Source organism: Gastrolobium bilobum, unplaced genomic scaffold (assembly GCF_033153095.1).
Source record: "Gastrolobium bilobum isolate Gb01-03AN ecotype WA unplaced genomic scaffold, APGP_CSIRO_Gbil_v1 utg12160, whole genome shotgun sequence".
NCBI lineage: Eukaryota > Viridiplantae > Streptophyta > Magnoliopsida > Fabales > Fabaceae > Gastrolobium > Gastrolobium bilobum.
The window spans coordinates 131,351-157,443 of NW_026898262.1; the positions used below are offsets into that span (position 1 = coordinate 131,351).

The 26,093-nt window shown below is 30.6% G+C and overlaps 2 protein-coding genes across 2 annotated transcripts; both read right to left on the minus strand.

The window, feature by feature from the left end:
• Positions 1 to 1,582: 1,582 nt before the first annotated feature.
• Positions 1,583 to 5,210, minus strand: LOC133314298 (protein DETOXIFICATION 27-like). The gene is made up of 8 exons (XM_061515753.1): positions 4,871 to 5,210; positions 4,221 to 4,762; positions 4,054 to 4,140; positions 3,916 to 3,972; positions 2,943 to 3,181; positions 2,235 to 2,353; positions 1,869 to 1,958; positions 1,583 to 1,741 (listed from the first exon to the last, which is right to left on the minus strand). Exons 1-8 carry the CDS (start codon positions 5,177 to 5,179, stop codon positions 1,664 to 1,666), a joined length of 1,521 nt encoding a protein of 506 aa, XP_061371737.1. The 5' UTR covers positions 5,180 to 5,210; the 3' UTR covers positions 1,583 to 1,663.
• Positions 5,211 to 13,229: 8,019 nt separating this feature from the next.
• Positions 13,230 to 17,343, minus strand: LOC133314324 (protein DETOXIFICATION 27-like). Its single transcript, XM_061515792.1, has 8 exons — positions 17,080 to 17,343; positions 16,441 to 16,982; positions 16,275 to 16,361; positions 16,119 to 16,175; positions 14,141 to 14,379; positions 13,915 to 14,033; positions 13,679 to 13,765; positions 13,230 to 13,446 (listed from the first exon to the last, which is right to left on the minus strand). Exons 1-8 carry the CDS (start codon positions 17,341 to 17,343, stop codon positions 13,396 to 13,398), a joined length of 1,446 nt encoding a protein of 481 aa, XP_061371776.1. The 3' UTR covers positions 13,230 to 13,395.
• Between the last annotated feature and the right edge of the window lie 8,750 nt (positions 17,344 to 26,093).

Below are 26,093 nucleotides of genomic sequence, written 5' to 3' on the forward strand. Positions count from 1 at the left end.
ACAAGAAAAAATGTGAGCCCAGTGATAGACAATGTCCTGAAGACAATTTTGCCCTTACTATGTGCCCAAGATTCATCAATAATTTTCTCCGACGATAGAACAGATTACCTCTATTATCGTGGCGACACTTTCACATAGAATAGCCACATCGAACTCAAATCATGTATGACCAATCGCACTAGAGTGGAAGAATACAAATGCAAGAAATGTGTAAAACCAATAAGCAAAAAACTCTTCACTTAAAATTTCAATTTCTATGTATTTATAGAAATCGTAAGGTCACGATTTTAATAACACATCAGTTCAATGATGAAAAGACACATTTGTTCGACGATGAAAAGACACATCCGTTCGACGACGAAACGATACACATTTTCCATATCTAACTTCTTATTGATAAACATAATTAATTCAAAATTAATTCTAACAAAATATATATTATGTCAAACTTCTTTTATATATATGTATGCGTGCGTGTGTAATCACCTTTCTCATATGTTTCAATTTTCATCCCCACTTTCTTTTTATTCCCTCAAATACTTGCTGTATTTCTCAACAATCCGAATGGTAATTAAAAGGAAAACTTCTCTATCTAATTGTTTTAATAGACGACCAAAAAGAATCAAATAAATATAAAACGCGAAAATTACGAGCATCACTTTCCCTCATCTTCTTATTCTTCCTCCTACATATAGGGATGTGTATGAGTCAAACCGAATCGAATTTTTTAAAAAATCGAATCGAATTTTTTGAAAAACCAAACCGAATTGGTTTAAATGGTTCGGTTTGGTTCAGAACTGGTTCGGTTCGATTTGGTTCGGAACTGGTTCGGATCCAGTTCGAGTCTACCCTCTTTTGAAAAGAAAAGAAAAATTAAAATTTAAAAAATAAAGTTATAAAAATCAATTTGGTTCGGTTTGAAAACAGTTCGGTTCGGTTCGGTTCAAAATGATTCGATTCTTAAACTGGTTCTAAAACCGGTTCGGTTCATGAACTGGTTCTTTAAAAATCGGTTCGGTTCATGAATTGATTTTTAAAAACCTGTTATTTTAAGAGCGATTCAGTTCATGGTTCGGTTCAATTTTTTTAGTTATTTTGCACCCCTACCTATATTTATTCTATAGCTAAAGGATATAAAATAATATCTATACATGTATAAAAAAAAAAAATCTATACTGAAGAATAACAAGGCCTATGTTGGAAAGACAGTTGTATAAGAAGTGATGACTCCAAAAGTTCAACGGAAAAATATATAACCTAAAGAATATTAAGGCTTATTTTGAATCACATCTGGGTGAATTGGAAGAATATATTATATAGTATATACATACAATGGCAAAACTCCAACAATAGACGCCGGATTGGTGATGGAGAAAACTCCATTAGCTAAATCTAATATTAACGGTCTGTTTGATTGTATTTTTTTTTATTAAAATTATTTTATAGAATAATTAATGAAATTGGTGTTTTCTGGATTTTTTTATTTTAAAAGTTAAAATCAAAATACAAAAAAAAGTAACTAAGATATATTCTCTAAATTTAATTATAAAAATTAAAAAAACAGTTATAATTTTTAGAACTGTTTTTATAAAATAGGTCTTATCAAATATTTATTAAAAAAAAAATCAAAAAACTATTTTTAAAAATAAAATTCAAACATGCCCTAAATACTGGAGGTTTTCACTTGGTCATCAGGGTTAGAGGTTGACCATTTCTTTACGCTTGAGCGAGCTTTTTCAGCCTGCAAATGCAATCAAAACAAAATATTACAACATACCCATGCTATCGATATAGATTTTTCAACTTCGACCATTGGTGCTAAATTCCAATGGATTAGAATGAGCAAGTTTATTTATGTTGAACTGTACCTCCTTTTCCCAATCAGATCGCACTGTTATAATGATCAGTATCAGCGTTTGGATTGCCGTGCCACCAAAGATCATCCCTCCCCAAATGCCCTGCCACGTAGTACATCATTCTCATGTTTGCAAACGGCTTCCAAATTATTCAAACACATATGAATCTTTTCATGTGAAAAAGTAATTATGTGATTATAGTATTTAATCACAATTACTTATTATGATGAGATAAGTGAGAAAAAAGTATATAATTTTTAAATGAGTGATTATAATTAAATAATATCACCACATAATCATTTGTTCACACGAGAGAATTCATTCCATTCCAGATATGTTTTGACAAATTTTTGATAATTAAGTAACTGAGATACGTACCGTCACACCACTGTTGAAGACCCATCCCATGAGAATTCCAAGTGGAAGCCCAATAAGGTAGTAGCACCCAATATTTACGTATGCTACGAAAGCTTGCCATCCGCATCCAACAGCCACTCCTATATTTAATATCAAATATTATGATGACAATTACTCTTCGAGACTTCAACATAAGAAATCATTTAGATCAATATCTATATTATATATAAAACCATGAGCCATAGAAGTTTTTACTTGATTAAAAAAAAATTATATGCACTATTTATAGTTTTTTTATTATTACATTTTCTAGTTGTGTTATCACATTATTTAATAAATTTAATAACTTCTGAGTTGCTAAACTCAAGCAAAATTTTACTAATTATTTAATGAAGAAGGTTATTATAAAATATATTTTGAACTATTTCTTATAATCAAGTTACCAGTAATAATCTAAAAAATTTGTATAAATAAAATTAATATATTAAAATATAATTTTACAATATCTATAAACAATGTCCTGCAAAAAATATTGAACCTCCGTCATGCAAGTCATGATTCATGAATAAGAATCTGTATGTATTTTTTCAATTACTCCAAAACTTTAATGATTTTTTAATAAGTTAGATCGGGTGCACCATGCTTGAACTTTGGAACTTATATTCCTTGGACTTTTTAGATCCTTTTTGGTGGGTCCCACATTTAGCTAAATGTGAATATTTTATTTACCTGACAAAACGGGTTGAACACTGTTGAGAAGAATGGTGACTGCTAAGAGGAATGACATATGGTCCACTTCTTGAAGGACAGATGAGCTGGAGGTGAATATGTATGCAAACTGCTGATGGAATACCATTATGATTACGCAGAAAAGGAGCCCAATCACCGATGATTCTGCCACTGATACTTGCGTTGCAAATTTCGCTGATTTCCCATTGCCTGCGCCTAGCTCAATCGCCACCCTTACTCTGTAAATCACAATGGACAATTCATGGTTCAATTCAATGAAATAAATAACTAATAAATTAGAATTTTAATTATTTGTATACATACTATATAATAAACTGAACAAATCATTGTCGAATGGTCCAATTTTTTCTGGCAAATAAAGGCTCTTGACTTAAAACAAAATTACTATATAAATTTTAACATTTAGTTATTTTAACGAAGAAATTTTGTTTCATTTTATTTTTCACTTTGAAAAGGTAAAAAATATTTATTTTATTTTTGTCCTATAATATTTGTACTTGAAAATTAAGAGAAAGCATTAATAAAGTAAAAAATAATAATTTATTTAAATAAAGTTGTATTTTTTTAATATTAAAAATATTCAATAATTTGTTCAATCCTAATAAAAAAAAATTTAAACAATTAATATTTTGAAAGGAAATTAATGACATTTATTGATACAGTCATACAGGAAAAAGTAGAGAGGAAATCAATGAATGTCATCAGAAATACCAAAGATGGGTGAGGAATTCTTAAACAAGGGATCTTAATTAATTATACCTATTACCTATTGACTAGAAGTCAAGCGAATTCTAGCTCGTAATATGCATAAATGCTAGATGGTGACATGCATATATATATATCTACAGGCTACAGCCAACTACCATTCTTTACTTGGAATTTAAATTTTAATCTAATTCTATATGAAAATCAAAAGCTGAATTCAGTGGAAGAATGAAAATCAAAACCGTACCCTGTACCGGCGAAGAAAGCCAGTGGAATCATCATTTCCCAACCATTAATAGTCATACTGCAAAACCAAAACCCAGTGCAATGAAGCGGTTAGAAAACATAACATTAAAGAGATAGAATAGGTGAAGAAATAACTTACCATACAGACAAGGCATCAACGGCAATAGTGGCATTGTCCAACTGGCCAGTCATTAGTACCAGTATCCTGTAGTACCAGTTCTCTAAGCTGCACCAATCACAAACATTAGTTCCAACGATAAATAACACCAAAACTTTCTTATCAAAAGTATATTGTTGAATTGATACCAGAGCATGACCCCAGAAGCAGCAGAGAGTTTGAAAAATTCCCAGAGTCCAGAAAAGGCTTCCAAGGAAAAACCGGTCCAAGTTAAAGGGCATCCACCACAAGCAGTATAAGCAAACATGCCAAACACCAAAACCCACCATGAGATGTCCAAAGAAATAGCCGCACCCACAAGTCCAAAATCCCACACATATATAAAGAGCCAGCTTGTGACCACGTTAACAATCAAACCCAGCAAGGAAACCCAAGCAATGACATTGGTCTTGAGTTGGCACTGCAGGAACCTTTGCAGAGGGAACTGAAAAGCAAAACTGAAGTGCAGCGGTATAAGCCAAAGAGCCACAACCCCACTCCACTCTGCCACGTCATCCGGTTGTCCTAAGAATTTCAGAAACGGTGTGGCGAAAACATAAAACGGCAATAGCAGGAAACAGCAGAGGAAGAGAACAATCCATGATCTCTGCATGTACACACCCAACATGTGATATCTCTTTGCCCCAAACGCTTGCCCGCACAGTGTCTCCAACGCGCTCGCCATCCCCAACTAAACGGAACAGAGAAATTAAATTATTTGAATTAAAAAAATGAGAAAATTAGAACAAGACAGAACCTCGTGGTATGTGTTGGGACTTGGGAGTTACGTAGGACTTACGAGGAGGCCGAAATTGAAGCCGACGATGACGGTGTTGGCAATAGAAATGGCAGCGAGTTCAACATCGCCGAGGTGACCGGCGAAGGCTTGGGTAACAACGTTCATTGTGAATGCTGCCACGCGGCTGAAGATAGAGGGACCCACGATGAGCCATAGCTTCTTCGTTTCAATCCACAGCTTCTTGCAAAAATCGTGTTCCTCGTGAGTTTGGTCTTCTTCATGACGTCCATGAACAACGGCCACCTCTTTTGGCAAAAGGGATTCGGTAAGATTGGCATCTTCATCGTTTCTCACCAAGCTACCACCCATGCTGCCTCTAGAGGACTCGAACCGCAATTCGTAAATGCCTGATCCCGTGACGTTATTAATGCTTTATGTATAAAAAGCTGAGTCTTCAACTTCGAATTGGATTCTTCCACTCCCAGATGCGTGATTAGGCACGCCTTTTTTTCCCCTCTTCACCGGCTATATTGTTAATTATTTTTATTTTTTAGTTTGAGATATTCAAATAGACACATTACTAATTAGATTCGGAGCGAATCCAGAATTAATATATTCACAAAGATTAGAAGTGTAAATGAGCGAGACTGTCCTACAGGAACCTATGGCCTAGACTATATTAGACCAGGCTGAGCTTATTATAAATAATAAAATAAAACAGTCTAGGTTTTTAAAAAAATCTATTTAGAAAACAGGTCATAGGCTTTTTTTGTACATGTTGAGCTTATAAGCTTAAAGTGAGCCTATATCATATTATTTATTTAAAATATTTTAAATAAAACTATTATTTTAATAATTTTGAATAATAAAATAATATTATTTTAATTATTCTTTTAATTGTTGAATATTTAATAGATTTAAACAGGTTAATAGGCCTAGGTCAAAGTTTTCATTTTTTAAATATAAGTCAGGCCATACTTGTAATTTGAGACCTATACAGGCTAATAGGCCAGACCATACCCAATATTTTTTAAATAGGCCTGACCTATTTAAGTTAAAGCTTAGCCTAGCCTAATCTATTTACACCCCTAACAAAGATCAAACATACTCTATTACCCCTGCCTTTCTCTAGCTCCAACTGAGTTACCATTATTTGTTAGGTATATTGTTACTGGTTTTGCTATCAAGCGTCCGCGTCGCTGGTCATTTTTTGGTTTCTATTATATCGGTGCTATTAAGACATTCCTTGGTGTTATTATTTCTCTTCTAAAACGAAAGACAGATACACGCATTCATTCTGTGGAAAAGGGGTGTCTAACATTAGCAGTGAAAACCAAATTCATTTGTTGTAAGGAAAACGAAATAAATGCATTGAATGTCGAATTTGGAAATCCAAACGGAAATATAATGTTATGATTGGTTATAATTAAATGTTTTGAATACCAAAAAGTTTACGCGGGAGAAGGATAAGATTTACTGTAATGTTATGATTCATTATCATTAAATGTTTTGAGTACCAAAAAGTTTACAAGGGAAAAGGACATGATTTACTGTGTATTTAAACTAATTCAATTTTGGGCATTGCATTTCTCGTGCAGCTGCAAAAACAACTCAAGTGTGCCCATCAATTTTTAAAAAATAAAAAACAAAATATAATTGTACGTTTTTTTATATGAAAGTGATATGAGGGAGAGCATTTTCCTCGATGAGAAGTTATTTTGCCTTATTTTTTTTATAAAAAACAGAAAATATAATTATACGTTTTTTTTTGGGAAATAATATTTTCATGCTACATGAGAGTAAATCATCTTTCTACACAAATTCGTTTTCCGTGCCAATTAATTTTTTTTTCTTTTTAAATATAAAATATGGGATCCACATTTAACTTCTCTTTATTTATTTTTTCTCCTACAATCCTACAACATAAGAAAACTTAAACCTTATTTTTTTATAAAAATCAATTTTGGATAAAACTTAAAAAGAAAATAATTATTCACAAAAAAGCTTAAAGAGTCAACAAGCATTTAAACAAAAATTTGCAATGATAATTTCTTAATACAAATGGTTGTTCACAATTAAGCGAAAATCAAAATAAAATTAAGTAAATACTATATGGAAAAAGTGTGTATCATTTTAAAGGATGTAAAATTATTTTATTTTAAGTAAGAGAAAGAGATAGATAAAGGAGAAGATAGAGTGGACAAAAAAATATAAAAGTGTGGGTCCTACCTCTTTGTGAGAGTGAAATAACACAAGTTGTGTCATTTAATAGGAGAAACACTTTTCTCATACTATATTAGGGGTGGCAATATGGGTTGAACCCGGCGGGTCAACCCGCCAACCCGCCAAAACGGGGCGGGTTGGGTTGAGATTTTCAACCCACCAACCCACCTCAACCCGCTCCGCCTAGAAGTGGGTCAAAATGGGTTCAACCCGCCGCGGGGTGGGTTGACCCGCCGAGTTTTAAATTTTTTTATTATTTTTTTTATTTTTTTACAATTAGGTAGTATTTTATTAGTACTTAAATTTTTGTGATATTCAATTTTTTTTTATCTTAGTACTTTCTAGAAAAAATAAAGAATAACAATTTTATTTATGACAAATGTTATCTATTTATAAATTCCTAAAGAATGTTTGACAAATATTAGTATACATTTAAGATTGAGACTAAAAAAAATATAGAGAAGTGTGAAATAAAATAAAATAATATTAAAAAAAATTCATAAAATATAATTTATTTTTGAATTTTAATTAAATTTTCTTTAATTGGCGGGTTGGTGAGTTGACCCGTCAACCCGTCAACCCACCATAAAACGGGATGGGTTCATTTTTACAACTCATATTTTTTGGCGGGTCAACCCGCCCCGCCCCGTTACGTTGACAAGGAATGAGTTGTGATCACAAATAATAGAGCCTGTGTTGTACGAAGTTATGTTGTACGGACATCAATTCAGGATATGATATATGACATGATATGATATTTTGTAACGTTAATTCTAAAAAATGTTATATTTTTATACGTTAGGAAATATTTTAATATTAAATAATATTTTTAATTTATATAATATATATTATATTTAATATTTAATAATTTAACAAAAAAATAAAGATAAATTTATAATATCTATCAATTTTGTAAAGAAACATGATATCTCAAATATTTTTATTAAAATCAATAAAATGATAATCGTAATTTAACGAATCTAACAGTTGAAACTAAAAAAGCAATATAATGCAATCTTTGAATCTTTTTTGAGTCTCTGCAATGCATATTAGAATGTCAAAATTTTGAAAAGTATTAAAAAATATCAAACATGACGTGTCAGAATTTTTGAAATATCAATGCATCACATAATAGAAGAATAATTTAACAATAATTGATTATTGCTAGTGGCAAAGTACAAAAGTTACTGTAAGCTTTATAATGTTCAGAGTGAAGCCGGATCGCAGCCGTCCTTGGTGTCGCTGAAAAAATAATGTGGATCAATATGTGCCAGTATTTAAGGTAGTTAGAGCGCGGGGTGGTTGAGAAACAGCAATACTAACGGAGTAATGGTACGAGGCTGTCTCTTTCATGACTAAATTTAACCTTGGCACCCAGAAAACGTTAGCAGTGATTAAAGGATAAACGTGTTGCCAGTGGAGGCACATATTGGTTAGCACATTAAAGTCAAAACGACATGAAAATAAGTAAATAGATCGACTTCATCCTCTGCTCTCTGGCCTAGATCACTTTAAAAGTTGGATAAGTAAATAGATCGACTTCATCCTCTGCTCTCTGGCGTAGATCACTTTAAAAGTTGGATACTTTCATTTTAAATGATATATCTTGTGTTCTTTTATTTTCATAAAAAAATGAGATTCATACTTTTAAAAAATTTTCTTATCAATTTCTCTTCCATCATTTATTTATTTCTCTCACCTAAAATGATATAATTTTATATCATTTAAAATCATATACGTTTAAAAGTTTGAATAGAGAGTGCTGCACTTTGTTTGTTTTAATGCTTTTGTTTATGTGTTCGTTTTTTCTGCAGTTACTGCAGATAAGTTATCTGCAATAAGCCTAATACGACGTCGTTTTAGAGTGAAAATCATGGTGTTTTTATAATTTTAATTTATTTCAGGGTTATAATATATTTATATTTATAATTTTTTAAAATTTCAATACCAAAACGACATCGTTTTGAAAATAAATACAAATATTTTATCTGTAGTAACTGCAGAAATATTTTTCCCTTTGTTTATTACTTAATTTTTCAATACTGAAATCTCCTTTGAGCGGAAGGTCACATGCTAGTCAAATTTGGTAACCTCCTTTTGGAATAATCCATGAAAAATGATGGAATCTCCTTTTTTTTTTTTTTTTTCCTTTTTTGGGTAGACTATTGAATCTCCTTTTAATTATTTATTAATATGGAGATTACGTTTTTTTTATTTGATGTCCTTCCAAGGAATCATTTTCATTATTCAATAATAGTATTAATAAAAAGGTAATTAGGGTTGGTATACCCAAAAAAAAAAGTATTAAATATTTTTTTAAATTTAATACTTTGTGTAAATCTCAAAAGTTACTTTGTGTAAATCTCAAAAGTTACTTTTTTTTCTCTCCTCAGTCACATCACTGACGTGTAAAGTAAAAAAAATAACTTTTCATAATTATACACAGTATGACCGATCATACTCTGTGTAAGTCACTAAAGAATACAACTTGTGTCCTTTTAAATTACACACACTAAACCCATTTTAAATACTAAAGAGTTCTCCTTTTCTTATGATAATTGAAAAATGCATTAAAATAAAATGTAAAAAAAATTCATCATTGATTTATAATTGGAGAAGTTCTCAATATCATGAGTTCCATTTTCAAAATCAAAATAGTTATTTTATTAAACATAAGTGTCCATAAATGAATAATTTATACTTACACAAGCATTTTTAGTTATCAGATCAAAAGCTATATTTATAACCTGTCGTTGTAAATATACTTCCCTAAAAATAGAAAAAAGAGAGAGGCAATTAATCATTTTCTTTTTCTTTTTTATTGACGCGCGAGAACAAAGATACCCCTTCAGAATCCACTTTTACTTTTTCCAAGCTCGCTTTTTAGTGCTTTATTTCAACACACAAACTTTATTTATCTCTTTCTGTGTGTATGTGTCGCCCATTAATGCTTTATCAGTTTATCTTTCAATTGGATCCCATTATTCCCTTACACACTCTCTCTGTGTTAAAAATCAATTAAATAATTATTTTCTATTTTTCAATTACGTGAACAAAGCCATCCCTCCAAATTCAAAACTTTTTTCCACTAGCTTTCGGGGAAGTGACCATTTTATCACGTTTTGGCAAAAAAATTATCAGAATGTCACACAAACAGTAAAATTTCCCAAACTGCCACGCGGCATAATTCGCTACACAGTGTAGCGAATTATGGATGCAAGTAATTCGCTACACAGTGTAGCGAAATATGCCACGTCAGAACCAAAAATTGCCATGTGTCAAAATTGTTGAAATTCGCTACCCTATGTAGCGAATTCCAACAATTCTGACACATGACACTTTTTTGTTCTGTGCATTCTGACGTGGCATATTTCGCTACACTGTGTAGCGAATTACTTGCATTTCGCTACACTGTGTAGCGAATTATGCCGCGTGGCAGTTTGAGAAATTTTACTATTTGCGTGACATTCTGGTATTTTTTTTGCCAAAGCATGACATTTTGGTCACTGTCCCTAGCTTTCGCATTAGTGCTTTATCCATATATCTTTCAAGTGGATACCTCTCTCTCTCTTTGTGTTACCTAATATAAATATGGGTTTTGTTTTTGTAATGTTACATGACAAGATTTTATTTTCCTACACACTCAAGATATATGTGTGGTTCATTAAATAGTAAAGTGAAAAAAAAAATCAAAGGTGGAACCCAGCTTGGATTATGTGTATAGGGGTGGTAATACAGATCAACCCGACACGACACGTTTTTGACCGTACACTATTTGACACGACCCGTTTTATAAACGGGTCGTAAAACACAAACCCTGACACGACCCGTTGCGGGTCACGGGTCGACACGACACGACCCGCAAAATTTAAAATTTTAAAAAAAGTGAGATTTTTTGAAAAATAAATAAATTAAAAACAATAAAAAAAAAAAGATTAGCTTCTGTTTTTTGAGATTTTTAGTTCCTTCTATTCTTTTCTATACTAAACAATGACTATATATATCAATATATGAATGAATAAAAATAATAATATAATAAAATATTTAATAAAAAAATAAAAAAATGACACTGTGCGGGTTGACACGCGAACCCGCGGGTTGACACATGACCCAACACGAAAAAAATGGGTCACATTTACACAACCCTGATACGACACGTGATTTGGCGGGTCGGGTCACGGATCAACCCGCGGGTCAATACCTGTATTGCCACTCCTATATGTGTATAGGAAAAATGGTTTGTTGTCATGTAACATGACAAACTATTTCCCTATAAATATTACGGGATCCGCTTACATCTAATATAAACATCACATTATTAAACGGACAAAAAAAACGGCTTAACTTTAATAAAGAGATAATTTGGGTCTAAATTAAAAAAAAATATATGCATAAATAGATATTTAAAAAAAATCTTCTCAAACATTATAAAATCGTTATATTCATATATATTGTCCATTTTTAAATCATATAACTTTGAGTATTAATTGTAAAAAGAAAATTTATAGCTCATTTTTGAATTTTTTTTTTTTTTTTTTTGATAACACATTTTTGAAATTTTTATTCTGTAGTTACAAATTATTTTATTTATATATTATTTACAAAAATTTATAAAATGAATTCAGTCGCAAATGTTATTTATAACATTAAACTTTTTCCGTTGATTCAGGATTTATAATACTTTAATATATAAATTTCAACTGTTTTAAACATTTTATAATATTTATTATTTTTTTACAAATCAAAGTTTTTGTGATTGTGTATATTAATTGGGCACAATATTTCTATAGTAAGGAGATAACTCATCTCTTATAAATCCAAAATAACGTTCTCTTAAATTTGAAAGAATAATTTATTCTGAAATTATATTATTTTTTATTTTTATTTTTTTTCTCCCAATCACTTTTTTTTTTTTTGGGTAAACTCTCCCAATCACTTTGCTATAATAGCTTTCTCTCAGGTCACGGAAAAAATATTAAACCCATATTAATTACGCAGTAAGGAAGACATTTAAAATTTTTAATATAGTTAAACATTACCTTAAATATTAATAATTAAAATAATATACTTTTTTTTTTTTTAGAAATGCAATGAAAACTAAAGCAACATCAAAAAAAGCCCTATACTATATTTCAAAAAAAAAAAAAAGAAAAAAAAAGCCCTATATTGGGCACAATCTTAGGAGACTAACTCCCCTCAAGTCATTACGAAGCAATTCCAAACAAGCCGTTGGAGGGACATCCAGCACAATCAGCTGTCCAAATAATATACTTTTTAAATCTTTTTACAGTATTTTTATTTAATAAAGTCTTTACTAAATTCTCTTTCTATCAAGTCAAAACACCATTTTTTCTCTTAAGTAATATAGATTTCATTATTTTCTTCATTAAATAGAATAGAATGATGCTGAATTATTACATCAAAATTATTATACATGGAACGAATTAATCCACACAAGTATAAAATTTAACATACTTGTACCACTCAATAAGTTTTTCTTAAATATAATTTTAACCAATTTAACCATTTAATTATAATTATTTATTATTTTGAACATGCATAAGAATGCAATTAATCAATTTTTATTTTAAATATTTCAAAAAAAAATATTATGTTTGTTTTGACATATATCACTAATATATTAAATGATTTTGAATTATTATGAAATTTTATATATATGGTCAAAATTTTCAATCTGATAGTGAATTTTGAGCTTTGTAAACAAAAAATTATCTAATAAAATGTTATTTCATAGATATTAATGGTAGTGTATATTGGTATAAAATTAAAAACTCTTGCACTAATATTTATATACAATAATTGATTTCACTTTTTTTTAATGGTTTATGATCACCTAATTTAATGATGAAAGTAAAGAGTTGAATAAAGATAGAAAATATAAAATCAATACTTAATAAAGAAAGAAGATTTAACCTTATTCATTAAATTAAAAAATATAAATAAATAAATAAAATACATTTAACCATTAAATCATGGTTACTTTTTGTGAATAGGGTGCAATATACCACAATTAATGTTTTTTAAAATAAAAAAAAAAATAAACGTGAGGTGCAAACATGCATATTTCAGTTTTGGGATACAGCATACATGCATTTTTAACAGAACAATTATTGGATATCCTTGAAGAATAAGCTTTTAGTGATTTTAATTGCACTAAGATATGTGAAATGTGCATCGAGGTTCAGCCATATAAAAAATACATGCTTCGAGAGATCTAAAAATTTCTTAGTAAAGCATCATAAATCAGTAATTGAGGTGGTCTTTTAAGAGGCAAAGAATAAAATTATCTTAAATAGCAAAGTAATATCTTAAGAGTTAGTGCAATATGAATTTCACCTGTGTTACTGGTTGGAGGTTGTCTCCTCCTTAATAAAAATCTGGGCTTTCCGTACCTACAAGTCATGGTATCACTTATCAGAGAGAGAAAAATCGTATGCTTTCATTTTCGAAGTGTTTGAACCACCGTTCCACTCATATTTTTTTCACAAGTAATGATATCACTTATCAGAGAAACCAAAATAGTATGCTTTCATTTCAAAGTGGTTGAACAACCGTTCCACTAATCTTTTTCCCTATCATATCTCATCCAAATCACAAACAGAATACTCATCAAAGAAAGCTTACCTCCTTTTCCCAATCATATCTCATCGTAATAATAGTCAAGATCAATGTTTGAACCACCGTTCCACTCATCATTCCAATCCACATACCCTGAGGTCGAAAAATACTAAATTACCATAGAAAATATAATCACATCATCCGCATCAATAATTGGCATATGATGGAGTAAAATTATAGAAACTAACGCAAGAGTGGAATATTAAGTTCAATCTGCAGAAGTATATGTTATGTGCACTTACAACAATAGGCGAAGGTAGCAACCAGCCTAGAAGAACCCCAAGAGGCAATCCTACCACATAGTAACTACCAATGTTTATATAAGCCACTACTGCTTGCCGACCAGATCCAACTGCTACCCCTGAAAACAACAAACACCTGTTTGAGTAGGGACAACGTTAAAAAATTGTTTCTCTAGTTCAGAAAATTGACATTTGAGTTGAGTAGTGCTCATGAAGTATATTAGACCTGAAAGAACTGGTTGAATGCAATTAAGAAGAATGGTAAAAGCTAACAGGAGTGCGAGTTCATTGACCATTTGGATAACAGACGAGCTCGATGTAAAGATCATAGCAAGCTTCTCATTAAAGGCCACAATTATCAACCAAAATATAAATCCCACTATTACAGTATTTACCACTGAAACCACCGTTGCAAATTTTGCTTCTTTTGCATTGCCCGCTCCAAGCTCGTTTGATGTACGCACCCTGAGTTGAAGCATGTTAAATGATTAAAGTGGAGGAAAAATTAATTGGTTTTGTACTGAGGCAGAGTTCATTTTTTACATTAAACAGATAAAAATTTTACTTCTAAAATTATTTGGCAAGACATAATAATGAAGAAAACATGTTTGATATTATTTGTTGACAAACAGACAACGGTTGGCTGTCACGAAACTACATCTACGATATATATTTATAGACCTTGTAAAACACGCTCTACCAAGACTAGCTGATGCTGCATCACAGACAGAATAAAAGCATATACTTGTACAGTTTCCCTTAAACCAGACCAATGTCTCCAATAAAGCCAATAGATTTTTCAGAAGTTTCATGTAAACTAAAAGAAAAGAAAGTTGATTCCTGATTAAAAAAAATGGAAAATAAAATCTTGAAACCTTTTCAAATATACATACTTACGGAATTTTTCTTGAAGCACTTCCAGATTTACTTGGACGAATGTCGTAAACTTTTGGAAGCTTATAAAATAACCAGATACTTGTAAAATATTCCAGATGTTACAATTACTAAACTTAGGGGAGTCAATGTCGATCTGTTATTCTCGACCCCTCAATATCAGCATCCTTACTTTTCTAGAGGTTATATCGAGCGACTCAAAAAACTACTAAAATATGAAAATGCTTCATAGATTTCAGCAAAAGGTGTATACACACTTGATATGGACGATGATCTCCAGGAGATCAACTAGTGCATGTCTAGTCACAAGTCTCCAGTTACATACTGAGAATTGAAAACATGCTGAATGTGTTTGGGAAATTCTAATAGATTTTGGAAACTTAACAGAATGTTTACAGGAAGCAGAATTGATCATCAAAAGATGCTAGGCCCTCAATCAATTTTTGGGGAAAGAAAACAACGCTACTCCAGAAAATTCTTAACAACATTAAATGACAAATAAACACCTCATGATTCACCACACTAATTTTTAGCGCCAGCCCCCCACTATTATGTAAGAATAACTGTCACTATAATTCGACACAAAACATGTAAGCAACCGAGTAGAGAACAATAGTGGAATAAGACAAATATAAATCATATCCAATGATTCAACAACATCAAAACCTCGCTCTTAGTTCCCTCTCACCACCACTGGTATTTACAATTATATCCAGTAGCATGCTCAATCATAAGGAAGGGGTAACCGATACGTACCGAAGACAAAGGAAAACAGAGACCAAAGTAACTATATTCAGAGGAGGGAAATTTTTCATGAGAAAACTGCATATTACTTCCATTTTCCGACATATATCCACTTATTCATATTATCAATTAACATTTCCACATCAGCAACGCTACTAACTAATTATTTGCTGTTGTAACTGCCCATTGAAACTGTTACAACATCACTAACCATATTACAATTCCTTGAACACTCCTAATAGCCTATTATATCATCCCTAACAGTAACACTCTCATGAAGCAAGTTAGAGTTCAAAATATTATCAATCCATCATGTCAGAGCAATTAACACAACTACAAAAGGATGATTTTATATGGATTCACAGGGTTCTGCTTCTGAGCATTGATTTCATTTGGAGAGTACATAACACAATATGCTATTCTTGGGGCTGACTACCCAAGTGGAGCAACTCAGTCAATCTCAACCAATTAATTTTTCAATCTAGACAAAAGTTTTCTCTTTACCAACAATCCATAATTTACCACGTTTTAACAGAAGAAAGGGAGACATAGAACCAGTGGCATACCCGGTTGCAGCCAAAAATCCAAGCGGTATCATGGATTCCCAACCATAAATAGTTACACTGCCAAGTAAGAGCAAAATTCAGCAAAAAAAAACAATAAATGAAGGTACAGTGAAAGATATAGTCACAAAAAAAAAGCTAAGAAAGTAAAATTTTTACCAAACAGAAAGAGCATCGATCGCAATCTCAGAATTGTGCATATACCCAGACACTATAAGCAGCAATCTGTAATAGAAATTCTCTAACCTACAATGTTACATGAACACCTTTTTAATAACCCCATCAACTCCAACATATAAGTGATAGGGAGCTAAAAAATACTAACGCAAGCATAACCCCAGAAGCCAAAGAGAGTTTGAAGAATTCCCATAACCCAACAAAAGCTTCAGCAGAAAAACCAGTCCATGACTGTGGACACCCGCCAAAGAGGGTATACCCAAGCATTCCCATAACAGACACCCACCATGAGAAATCAATAGATAAAGCAGTGCCAACAATCCCCACTTTCATCTTATAAACAAAAATCCAACTCAGTAAAACATGGATTACAAGAGCTACCCCTGAAACCAAGGCTACAACGTTGGTCTTTAGCTGACACTGCAAGAACCTCTGCAAGGTGAATTGAAATGGGAAGCTCAAGTGAAACGGGATCAACCAAATCGCCACCAAACCCGCTTGCTCCGCCACTTCCGGGGGCTGTCCAATGAACTTCAACATTGGCGTGGCAAACACAAACATGGGCAATAACAAAATCGAAGACAGGAACAGAACAACCCAAGAACGTTGTAAATAAACGCCCAACATGTGGTACTGTCTCGCACCGTAAGCTTGGCCACAAAGGGTCTCAAGCGCACTCGCCATCCCAAGCTAGATAATAAAAAATAAATAAATAAAAACTCAATGTAGGTTGAAATCCAACGAAAATAAGAGTGAGTGAAAGTAAATTTGTGTTTATTTGGATTACCAAGAAACCGAAAGTGATGGAGATGAGGACGGTGCAGGCAATGGAAATGGCAGCGAGATTGAGGTCGCCGAGATGGCCAGCGAACGACTGAGTAACGACGGTGATGGAGAACATTGCGAGACGGCTGAAGATAGAGGGGCCAGCAATGTGCCAGAGCTTCTTCGATTCCAAACATGTTCGGTGGAGAAGAGAGTCGTCAATGTTTGATCCTTGTTCTTGTGGCAGCGTTGACTCTATCAGTGGATGCTCTGCTTCATTGTACATATTTCCCACACGTTTGCTTGCTTTGCTGTTTACGGTTTACCACTCGGATCAGTTTTCATCCACTCCTCTGACTCTTGTCAGTTGTCACGATGCAATTTCTTATTTATTGTTATAAAATAGTGTGGACAGGAATATAAAATAATGTCCTCGTGATATTTTATTAGTGGCTTGTTTGCACTTGATTAGATTTTAAAAATGTAATTTTTTTTTTACGGGACAATTATATTTATTATTGAAAAATTTTATAATTCTTATGATTAAATTAATTACCGTTATTTTCGTTAATTTAATGATTATAATTTATTAAAAATTAATAATTAATTAATAAGTATATTCGATAAATAATTTATTAAAAATTAATAATTAATTAATAAATATATCCGATAAATTATAATTATTAGATTGATAAAAATCAACAGTAATTAATTTAATAATAAGAGTTGTAAAAATTTTCAATAATAAATATAATATCTCTTTTTTTTTTAACGCTATCTTTTAAGTTTGAAAATGTATTTCATGTCACATATTAATATGAATAGAAATCTCATATGACTATACGGGGCATCCATTTCCAATAAGCTTTTAGTAGTGTTATTTTTTTGAAAAAGTTCAAAAACATTCTATGGTATTGCTTTAAATTACTTATATCTTTATATCTTTTTCTTAATCACTTATTTTCTATGGCATTTTCCATCCACATCCCTAGTGGTGTACTTAATTTATTCTTCTTCTTCTTTTATCTTTTTTCAATTAGGGTTTTCTTGTAACTATTCTTTTCTTATTTGCACTCATCAATTAGAACTCAGTCATTCTGCGATAAGGTACAATGTTTTGTTCCTTTCTCAAGATTTTAGAAATACATATTCTAGAAATATGCATTGGTAATTATATTATCCGCTCATGGAAAAAATTGATTTATATTTTTGAACCTTGTAAAAGAGAAATTATTTGTCTTTGCTGACCATAATTGTTTATTGGGTGTTTTTAACGTGAGTGAAATTCATGCCCATTTTTTATTTACAACTTTTTTTTGTGTGATTGTATTTATTGATTTTATTTTCTTTGAAAAATGGAGTGCTATTTTACATCTACCTTTTTAAAAATAAATTTTATTTTAATGTAGAGCTACCGTTGCTATTAGTAAGGGAATTGAATTGTTTTTTGGTATTATTTGTATTTGATTTCACAACAGGAATGAAAATTTTGGTGATTAATCAATAGAAACTGTTAAAGAAAAAATCAATGAAGATATATATATATATATACATGGAGTATGAAAATTTCTTGTACATATTCATTAACAACTTCTTTGTTTGTTTGTTTTTTTTTAAATTTTTTAAAATATCTAAACACTGATAAATGATTTATGTGGACCCAACGTCATCTAAATGATTTGAGACATTTGTGCTAATTGTTCCATGTTTCTTTTTAATCGTGAAGTTTGTTATCCCTCTACGTTGACGTTCTTCACAAGTCACGGCTAGAGGTATAAATAAGTCAAGTTAGGTCAGACTTTGGCTTCGATAGCCTAAGTCTATGTAAAATATTTAGAGCCCATATTGACCTATTAGTCTATTAAAGACTTAATTTATAGGTCTGACCTGACCTATTATAAAAAACTAAAAAACCTAATATGACATGTAAGGCCTACCAAGTTGCAAACTAAAGTTTATAGGCCCAAAACAAATTAAAATATAAAAGATAAAAAAATTTATTCACAAAGATCACATGAAATAAATTTTCAATAACATCACATGAAGTGCCTGTTTGGATCATCTCTTTTTTAAGCTATAAGCTACTTATAAGTATAAGCTAGGCCAAACAGGTTTTGGGAAAAGCTCTTATAACGAAAAACTCTTTTTTTATAATGAAGAAAAAAGCTCTAAATTAAAAGCTCCTAGGAGGAGCTTTTTTTTAAGCTCTTATCTATTTTTCTTGAATTGTGTGTTTTTTTTTTAAATAAAGAGTGATAAAGATAAAGAGAGAGACAATTTTCTTGAAATATGTGCTTTTAAGTAATTTTTAAGCTAAAACTTTTATGTAATTTTCAAACAGCTTTCAGCTTCTTTTTTAAGCTCTCTTTTTTAGCTTTAGCTTATAAGTAGCTTCTAACTTAAAAATAAGAGGATCCAAACAGACTCGAAATAATGTTCATAAAAATCACATGAAAATTTCAAATATGTATATATACATATAATTTGCACTTTCTTTACTAATTTAATTTTATTATATTTTAAATTTTAAATAAATAAAAATTTAAGTAATAGTATTGATGTTATTTTTTTAGTATTGTACTTGTACTAAAAAATAACACCAATCCTATTACTTTAAAAAATTAAATTTTTTTCATAATAAATTTGTGTAATTACGAAAATATTTGAATAAATTTGATATCTCAAATTTTTTGATCCCGCTAAAATTAAATCCTAACTCCGCCAACTAATTGTATGCTCTGATCCTCTTAAACACGAGCATTCACCCACTCATCTTTATTCAAGCACAAAAAATGAAATGGAAAGAGTCAGCAAAGCAGAGTAATTGCTCCCATGCAAAGTCAGTTATTTACAAATCACAGAACTAAGAAAGACTCGTATGCAACACTGGGTAATTATGTGGTGAGGTTGTGGGGAGCAGAGGTAGTGGCAAAAGCGGATCCTTTGTTCTTCTTAAAGAGCGGAACAATCACTCACTCACCCTGCACAAAAAATGAAATGAAATGAGTCAGTAGAGTAATTGCACCTAGCTCTACTTATTTCAAGGGTTTAAGATTGCACCTGGGTGTTCTGAGAGAGCATTTATTCCGTCGAGAGAATATTCAAGGATAGTCCACTCGGTTATCCCACAATTAGGAGCCCTCCTACAATGTTTTTTTCGATCCAATCAATGTGTGATTGGAGTCATGAATCGGCATACCCTTTCATGTGGAATTCCATAAGCCAGCTTCTGTAACCCTTTTGCTACGCTGGCTACTTATACCTACGGATACGAAAGCTGAAAAATAGGATTTAAAAAAAGGTTCATTAAACTGGAGACAAAGACAAGAAGAAAATAATTATAATTAGTTACTGAAACGTTGACTTCTATTCCTTCAATACATCACTTTTTAAAAAACCACATGATCCATCATCAGCATTCTATTTTGTCCACATTATCAATTTTATACTCTTAACATGACATGGATAGAACTTCACTCAACAGACAATTGTTTCGGTACAAACTTTATATATCATGTTCTTACTTTAATTTCTCCAATATTGGACTTCATGTCTCACACATGTACTTTGTTTTACAAAATTTTATAGAAGATTAACAAAAACTATTTCAAATTACTGTGTTGGGTACACAAAGGTTTGAGTGGAGTTATTTTGTCAATGAATCCTCCATGTTTTAAGTTTTGTAACCATCTCATTCATCTAACATTTTAATCAAGAGCCCAACACCAGTTCAACTCCAACAAAAAACAGCAAAGTATATGTTCTCGATTTCTCGCTACTCTTATTACTCTATTCACAATAAGTCTCTTCTTCCTACGATAAAATCGACAAAGTTATGTTGTTACAAGTGGGTAAGACTGACATCCCTTCTTAACGTGGTTAGAAATTTAAATAATATATCTACTTCACCCTTTTTAGAAAAAAAAAAATAGAATAATAAAAAAAGATCAAATATTATAAAACTTGGAATATATAAAGGTTTTAATGTTTTTACAGTGAAGGTAAATAAGTTATCCCAAAACGACGTCGTTTTGGGTTGAAAAATTAAAAAATTATAATAAAAAAGACTATTATAACCCTGAAATAAATTATAATTACAAAAATATCTTGATTTCCGCCTCAAAACGACATCGTTTTGGGCTCAATGTAGATAAGTTATCTACATTAATGGTAGAAAAAGCAAACCCTTAAATAAAAGACTTAAAGAAAAAAAATAGAAGAATTTTTTTTAAAATGTGTCTAAATAAAAAAGACCAAATATATTGAAAAATCACAATAGTGACAAAAAAATTTAAAAGTAAAAAAATAAATAAAAAGTCTGAATAAAAAAAATAGACCGAATACAAAAAAGAGAGAAAAGAAAAAATAAGATCAAATAAACCTAAATAAAAAAGAATAAAATATACTAAAAAAAGGAAAAAAAATCAAATACGTTGGAAATTTATCACGCTGATTTCTTTTTCTTTTTTTTATATTTTATCTTATTTTTCTTCTATTTTTTTCAAAAGCGATAAAAACTCAAAAAGTGAAAAAATAAAAATAGAAAAAGACCAAACATATCTAAATAAAATAGACAAGAACAAAAAAAAGGAAAAAAAAATCAAATATATTAAAAATTCACAACAGTGATTTGTTTTTGTTCTATTTCTTTTTTATTTTATTTTTTATCTTGATTTTATATTCTATTTTTCTGTCTTCAGTATATATATATATATTTATCATTAGACTATTTTTTTTTTTTTTAGTCTTTTCTGGTGCTGTTCTGAATTTTCAACTTATTTGTTTTTTTCTTCTTCTATTTTTTGTCCTTAATCTATTTTCTTTTTTTATTCAAACACATTTGATCCTTTTTTTCTTTCGGACTTTTCTTAAGTGTTCTAAATTTTCATAACATTTGGTCTTTTTTTCATTATTTTATTTTTTTCTTCTAAGAAGGATAAAATAGATATATTTAGTTATGTTTCTAAAGAGGAGTGAAAAAACCATAGCGTGCTAAATAATTGAATAAAGAGCACAAGGGTGTAATAAGTGATTCAAAACAACACCACAAGGGAGTTTTTGAACTTTTCCCTATTTTTTTGTAGATAACCTAGAGGTATCCCCGTACATGATAATTTTTCATCATTCGGCTCAAGCACAAATCAAATGAACTGAATGTATCTATAGAAAAAATGGATTAACACTAAAGATCAGAAATTATTGAAGAAAGAACAAAATATTTCTCACAACTTCCTCCTGCCTAAGTTAGCACCTCATTGAAACAGAGGGTGCATTGAACCACTGTCACTGGAAGAAAGATGAGACTAAACATCTTTCAAGAGAGAGACAGTTTCCCACTAATCCCATAAAAATTCCAAGAATTTGCTTTATCCAATATTTAAACATCTTACCAAAGCAAACATTTGACGTTCAGTTGCTCGAAAATTTTGCGGATCATCATTAAAATAGAGAAAAAAAAAACAATTACGCCACATGTTTATTTTAAAAAATATGGCCTCAAAGTTGGCCTACAATGTTTTATAATTATTTTTTAGTATTATATTATAATATTTTAGGTTGAATATCCAACTTCGAGCATATAAATCTATCTTTTCTTAATAACTTCTTACTTGAGACGTGTTTTGAAAATATTATAGTGCCTAACCTACGACTCAGTTTAACTAGGAAAGGATGTGTTTAATTTCGCAAGGGAACGAAGGAGATTCAAAGAAGAAAGAAAGGAAAATAAAAAGTATTACATTTCCATTATTTTGTAGTTAAAAAGATGATAAGGAAGAAAATAGAGAGTTAATGAGAATTTTTTATAATTTTACCCTTTCTTAGAAAACTAATATAATTATTACATTTTATAAATAAAATAAAATTTAAATTTTCTAAAAAAAATATTTATGTAATTTTCACTCTAAAAGATTATTTTATCTCTCAAAAAAATTATTTTTTTCTCGGAAATTATCTATTTCATATTATAACTAAATTAAAATTATTATTAAGGACACATAAATAATTTATTATATTTTTCCTTTTGGACCTCCCAAATTGGAAAACTCTAATTTTAAGGAAAAGAAGGATATCGAAGGATTTTACAAAATTACCTATTCCCTTCTCTCTTTTTTTAAAACTAACACACAAGGAAAATGCATAAAAAAAACATTCTTCTTTCTTTTTTTTTCCTTCCTAATATTAACTCTCAAACACATCCTAAAATATCTGATTTTTTAGTTGATTTTTTTTAAAAAAAAATTGTGTAAAATATATAATCAAAGACATTAGCATATTTGAGATTCAAACCTAATATCAGGTAGAGAATGTATGTATGTGTCTTTAACCTCTAAGTTACAATTATATATTATTGTTGTTATTATATTTATTACATATTTTTCTAATAAAAAATTAATTTAATCCAAAGTTAAATCTTAGTAAGTGATGCCCACGAAAATAATTTTTGGGTTATATTTATCTCATTCAACATGAGATAAATCGAATTCCTACACACACATAACAAATGTGGATCTCACCTCTATTTTTTCTCTTTTCAATTATTTATAGGTCCTTTTTATAATTTTGTTTCACTATAACATAAGATAATTCATCTCCAACAACATAAGAAATTTTTTTCCCATAATTTTATATTGATACTTCTTTTTATATATAATAGGAATTTTGAGGTTTGAACCTATAACCTCGTGTAAATTACTCAAACTTCTCACCTTAGTAACTTTTATATTGGTACTTCTAACACACATTTTACACAATAGTCTTTGAGCATAAAATGTGTATAATGCACAATTTTATTTTATTTTATTTTTAGTTTATCTCGTGGTGATGAATTTCGTTTACTTTTAATTTTATTAGGAAATGAGACAGTAAGATTCAAACTCATGACCAATTGCTCACAGCTCTAATATCATCTAAAATAATTATTTCAATTGAAGCGATTCAACCAATAAACGCCCTAACCAAGAGAATATCCACTCACTTTATTATATTTACTTATGTATCCTCGTTATCTTTCTTCTTTCTGAGTTATACATTAACTTCAAAACTTTTACTAACCTAACTAATTCTACATCATAATTTATAATTCCCCCAAGAAATTAAGAATGTTTTGTGAGTGAAGAGTGTGCATTTGCTTGGTTTTAGCATTAGTGTTGATAAGTTTGCTGGTTTTGTAGGTGTTCAAGCATAATTTTCATTAAGATAAAAGAGGACATATCTTTTCTTGGGTTAGACATCTCCTATATTATTCTAGCACCTCTTCCATTTCTTTCACAAAAAAATTCTTGAGATTTATTTGTTTTAGGATATCTTTTTACTTTTTTGTTTTCTTAAGCCAAATTATTCAATAATACCATACTTGCCGAAATGTAAATACTTATAAACAACTTGGCAGTTTTGGTGCTGGGAATCAGGTCTCTGTGTCCTGTTGTGGTGACCGTTACTATCTCGTAAAGTATGCAACATCTAGAAGAAGCTCATTTGTATGAGTGCCCTCCAGTTTTCCAATTACAATGCATATTACAATGCCAATTATTAGATATACTAAAAGAATAATAACAGGCAGCAACAGTATAAAAGTTTGAGCAGTTTCATCACTTTTTACCACTGTCATATTTCTCCGAATCCCACTTACACAAGCCTGATTTGGATTTTCTTCACCAATACTTCATTGGCCTTCTTCGGTAATTTCATTTATCTCTGCATCATCTCCCTCATGCCTAGCCCTATACACATCAGGAACATTACCTCTTCGATGGAGAAAATCCCTTGTCACAATTTTGATAATGTCCCTTTTCCCGTTCACGCAGACATTTTTCAACAACATCTTCCTCATTCTCAACCTTTTCACTAAGCAATTGCTCATTTTCGTCATTGTTGTCATCAAGTGATTCCTGAAAATAATTAATTAAGCCAACACTATTAGATGGAAGACAAAATAATGAATGTCGGTCTTCTTGCTTACTAAAATTGATGTTTTGAGAGGACCAAGAGACAAAACTAAAACTAAATTTAAAAAATAACAGCTAGTCACCAATCAAATGTTAATAACATTTTTGTCTGCTTGTTATGTTCACTGTTCAGAGAGAGACATACTAAGGGATGCATGTTCTTATTATCTTAAGCCTTGCATACAAAGTGATGTAATGTTGGTTATGCTTTTGAGAAGTTATGACTTTTATGTTCTGCGTTGTCATTTTGTTTTGATGAAAACAATGATAGTTGGGTGTTGTGTTATGCCCTCAGGTTATGTAACAGCCCGTTGTACACCGGTATTGTTAACATTGGTTATGATATTAAGTGCAGTTACAATCACAATAATTCATTTATAGAAATGCGAGTAAACTTCTTCCTTTTTCTTACGCGAGCATTTAAAACAATAAAAAGCGTAATAAATAACAGTTGTGATCGTAACTGATAACTCTTTGCGGAATAATAATATAAACTGCCTAGATATCATATAACACTCCTCTTATGTCACTAAGGGGTTCGATCCATGCACATCATCCCTTTGCACCTAGCTGTGTACCGGTTCCGAAACTACGGTAAAGCATAATCACTCTTGTAGTTCTACGCAGAGAATAGATTATATTAAGAAAATAATCATTTTTTTTTACATTTTTGAAAAAAAACTTTCGATTACATTTTTTTATTGTGAAATCAGTCAACTAAAAAATTTACAAATAGTTTAAAGATTTTTAATTTAAAATAATTAACACAAATATCATTATTCTTTTTTATATTATAGCAACGTTGAAGGTTTTCTTAACAAATCGACCTTAAAAATCTACTTGTGGCACTATATTCATGCTCTGTTAGGCCAATAAGCGTTATACTTTTGTTTTACTTCTCTTCGCAGAGAGTACATGTGTTATTCTCGAAATATTTACTATTATATGTGTATTTTCGGAACAGTGACCATTTTGTCACTGTTCATCAAGATATTTTTCACACTGACACACAAACAGTAAAAATTCCCAGAATGTCACGCGGGCTAATTTGCTACACTATGTAGCGAATTATGTTTGCTGATGTGGCACG

Excerpts from the sequence above, each read along its gene's own strand:
- LOC133314324 (XM_061515792.1), bottom strand. The coding sequence starts at position 17,343 with ATGTACAATGAAGCAGAGCATCCACTGATAGAGTCAACGCTGCCACAA. Across the intron at positions 16,362-16,440 it reads GCTTCTGGGGTTATGCTTGC|GTTAGAGAATTTCTATTACA; the intron begins GTTAGTATTTTT and ends GTAACATTGTAG. Across the intron at positions 14,380-16,118 it reads GGATTTTTGGCTGCAACCGG|GGTGCGTACATCAAACGAGC; the intron begins GTATGCCACTGG and ends GCTTCAACTCAG.
- LOC133314298 (XM_061515753.1), bottom strand. The coding sequence starts at position 5,179 with ATGGGTGGTAGCTTGGTGAGAAACGATGAAGATGCCAATCTTACCGAA. Across the intron at positions 4,763-4,870 it reads GCTTCAATTTCGGCCTCCTC|TTGGGGATGGCGAGCGCGTT; the intron begins GTAAGTCCTACG and ends TGTTCCGTTTAG. Across the intron at positions 3,182-3,915 it reads GCTTTCTTCGCCGGTACAGG|AGTAAGGGTGGCGATTGAGC; the intron begins GTACGGTTTTGA and ends TGTGATTTACAG.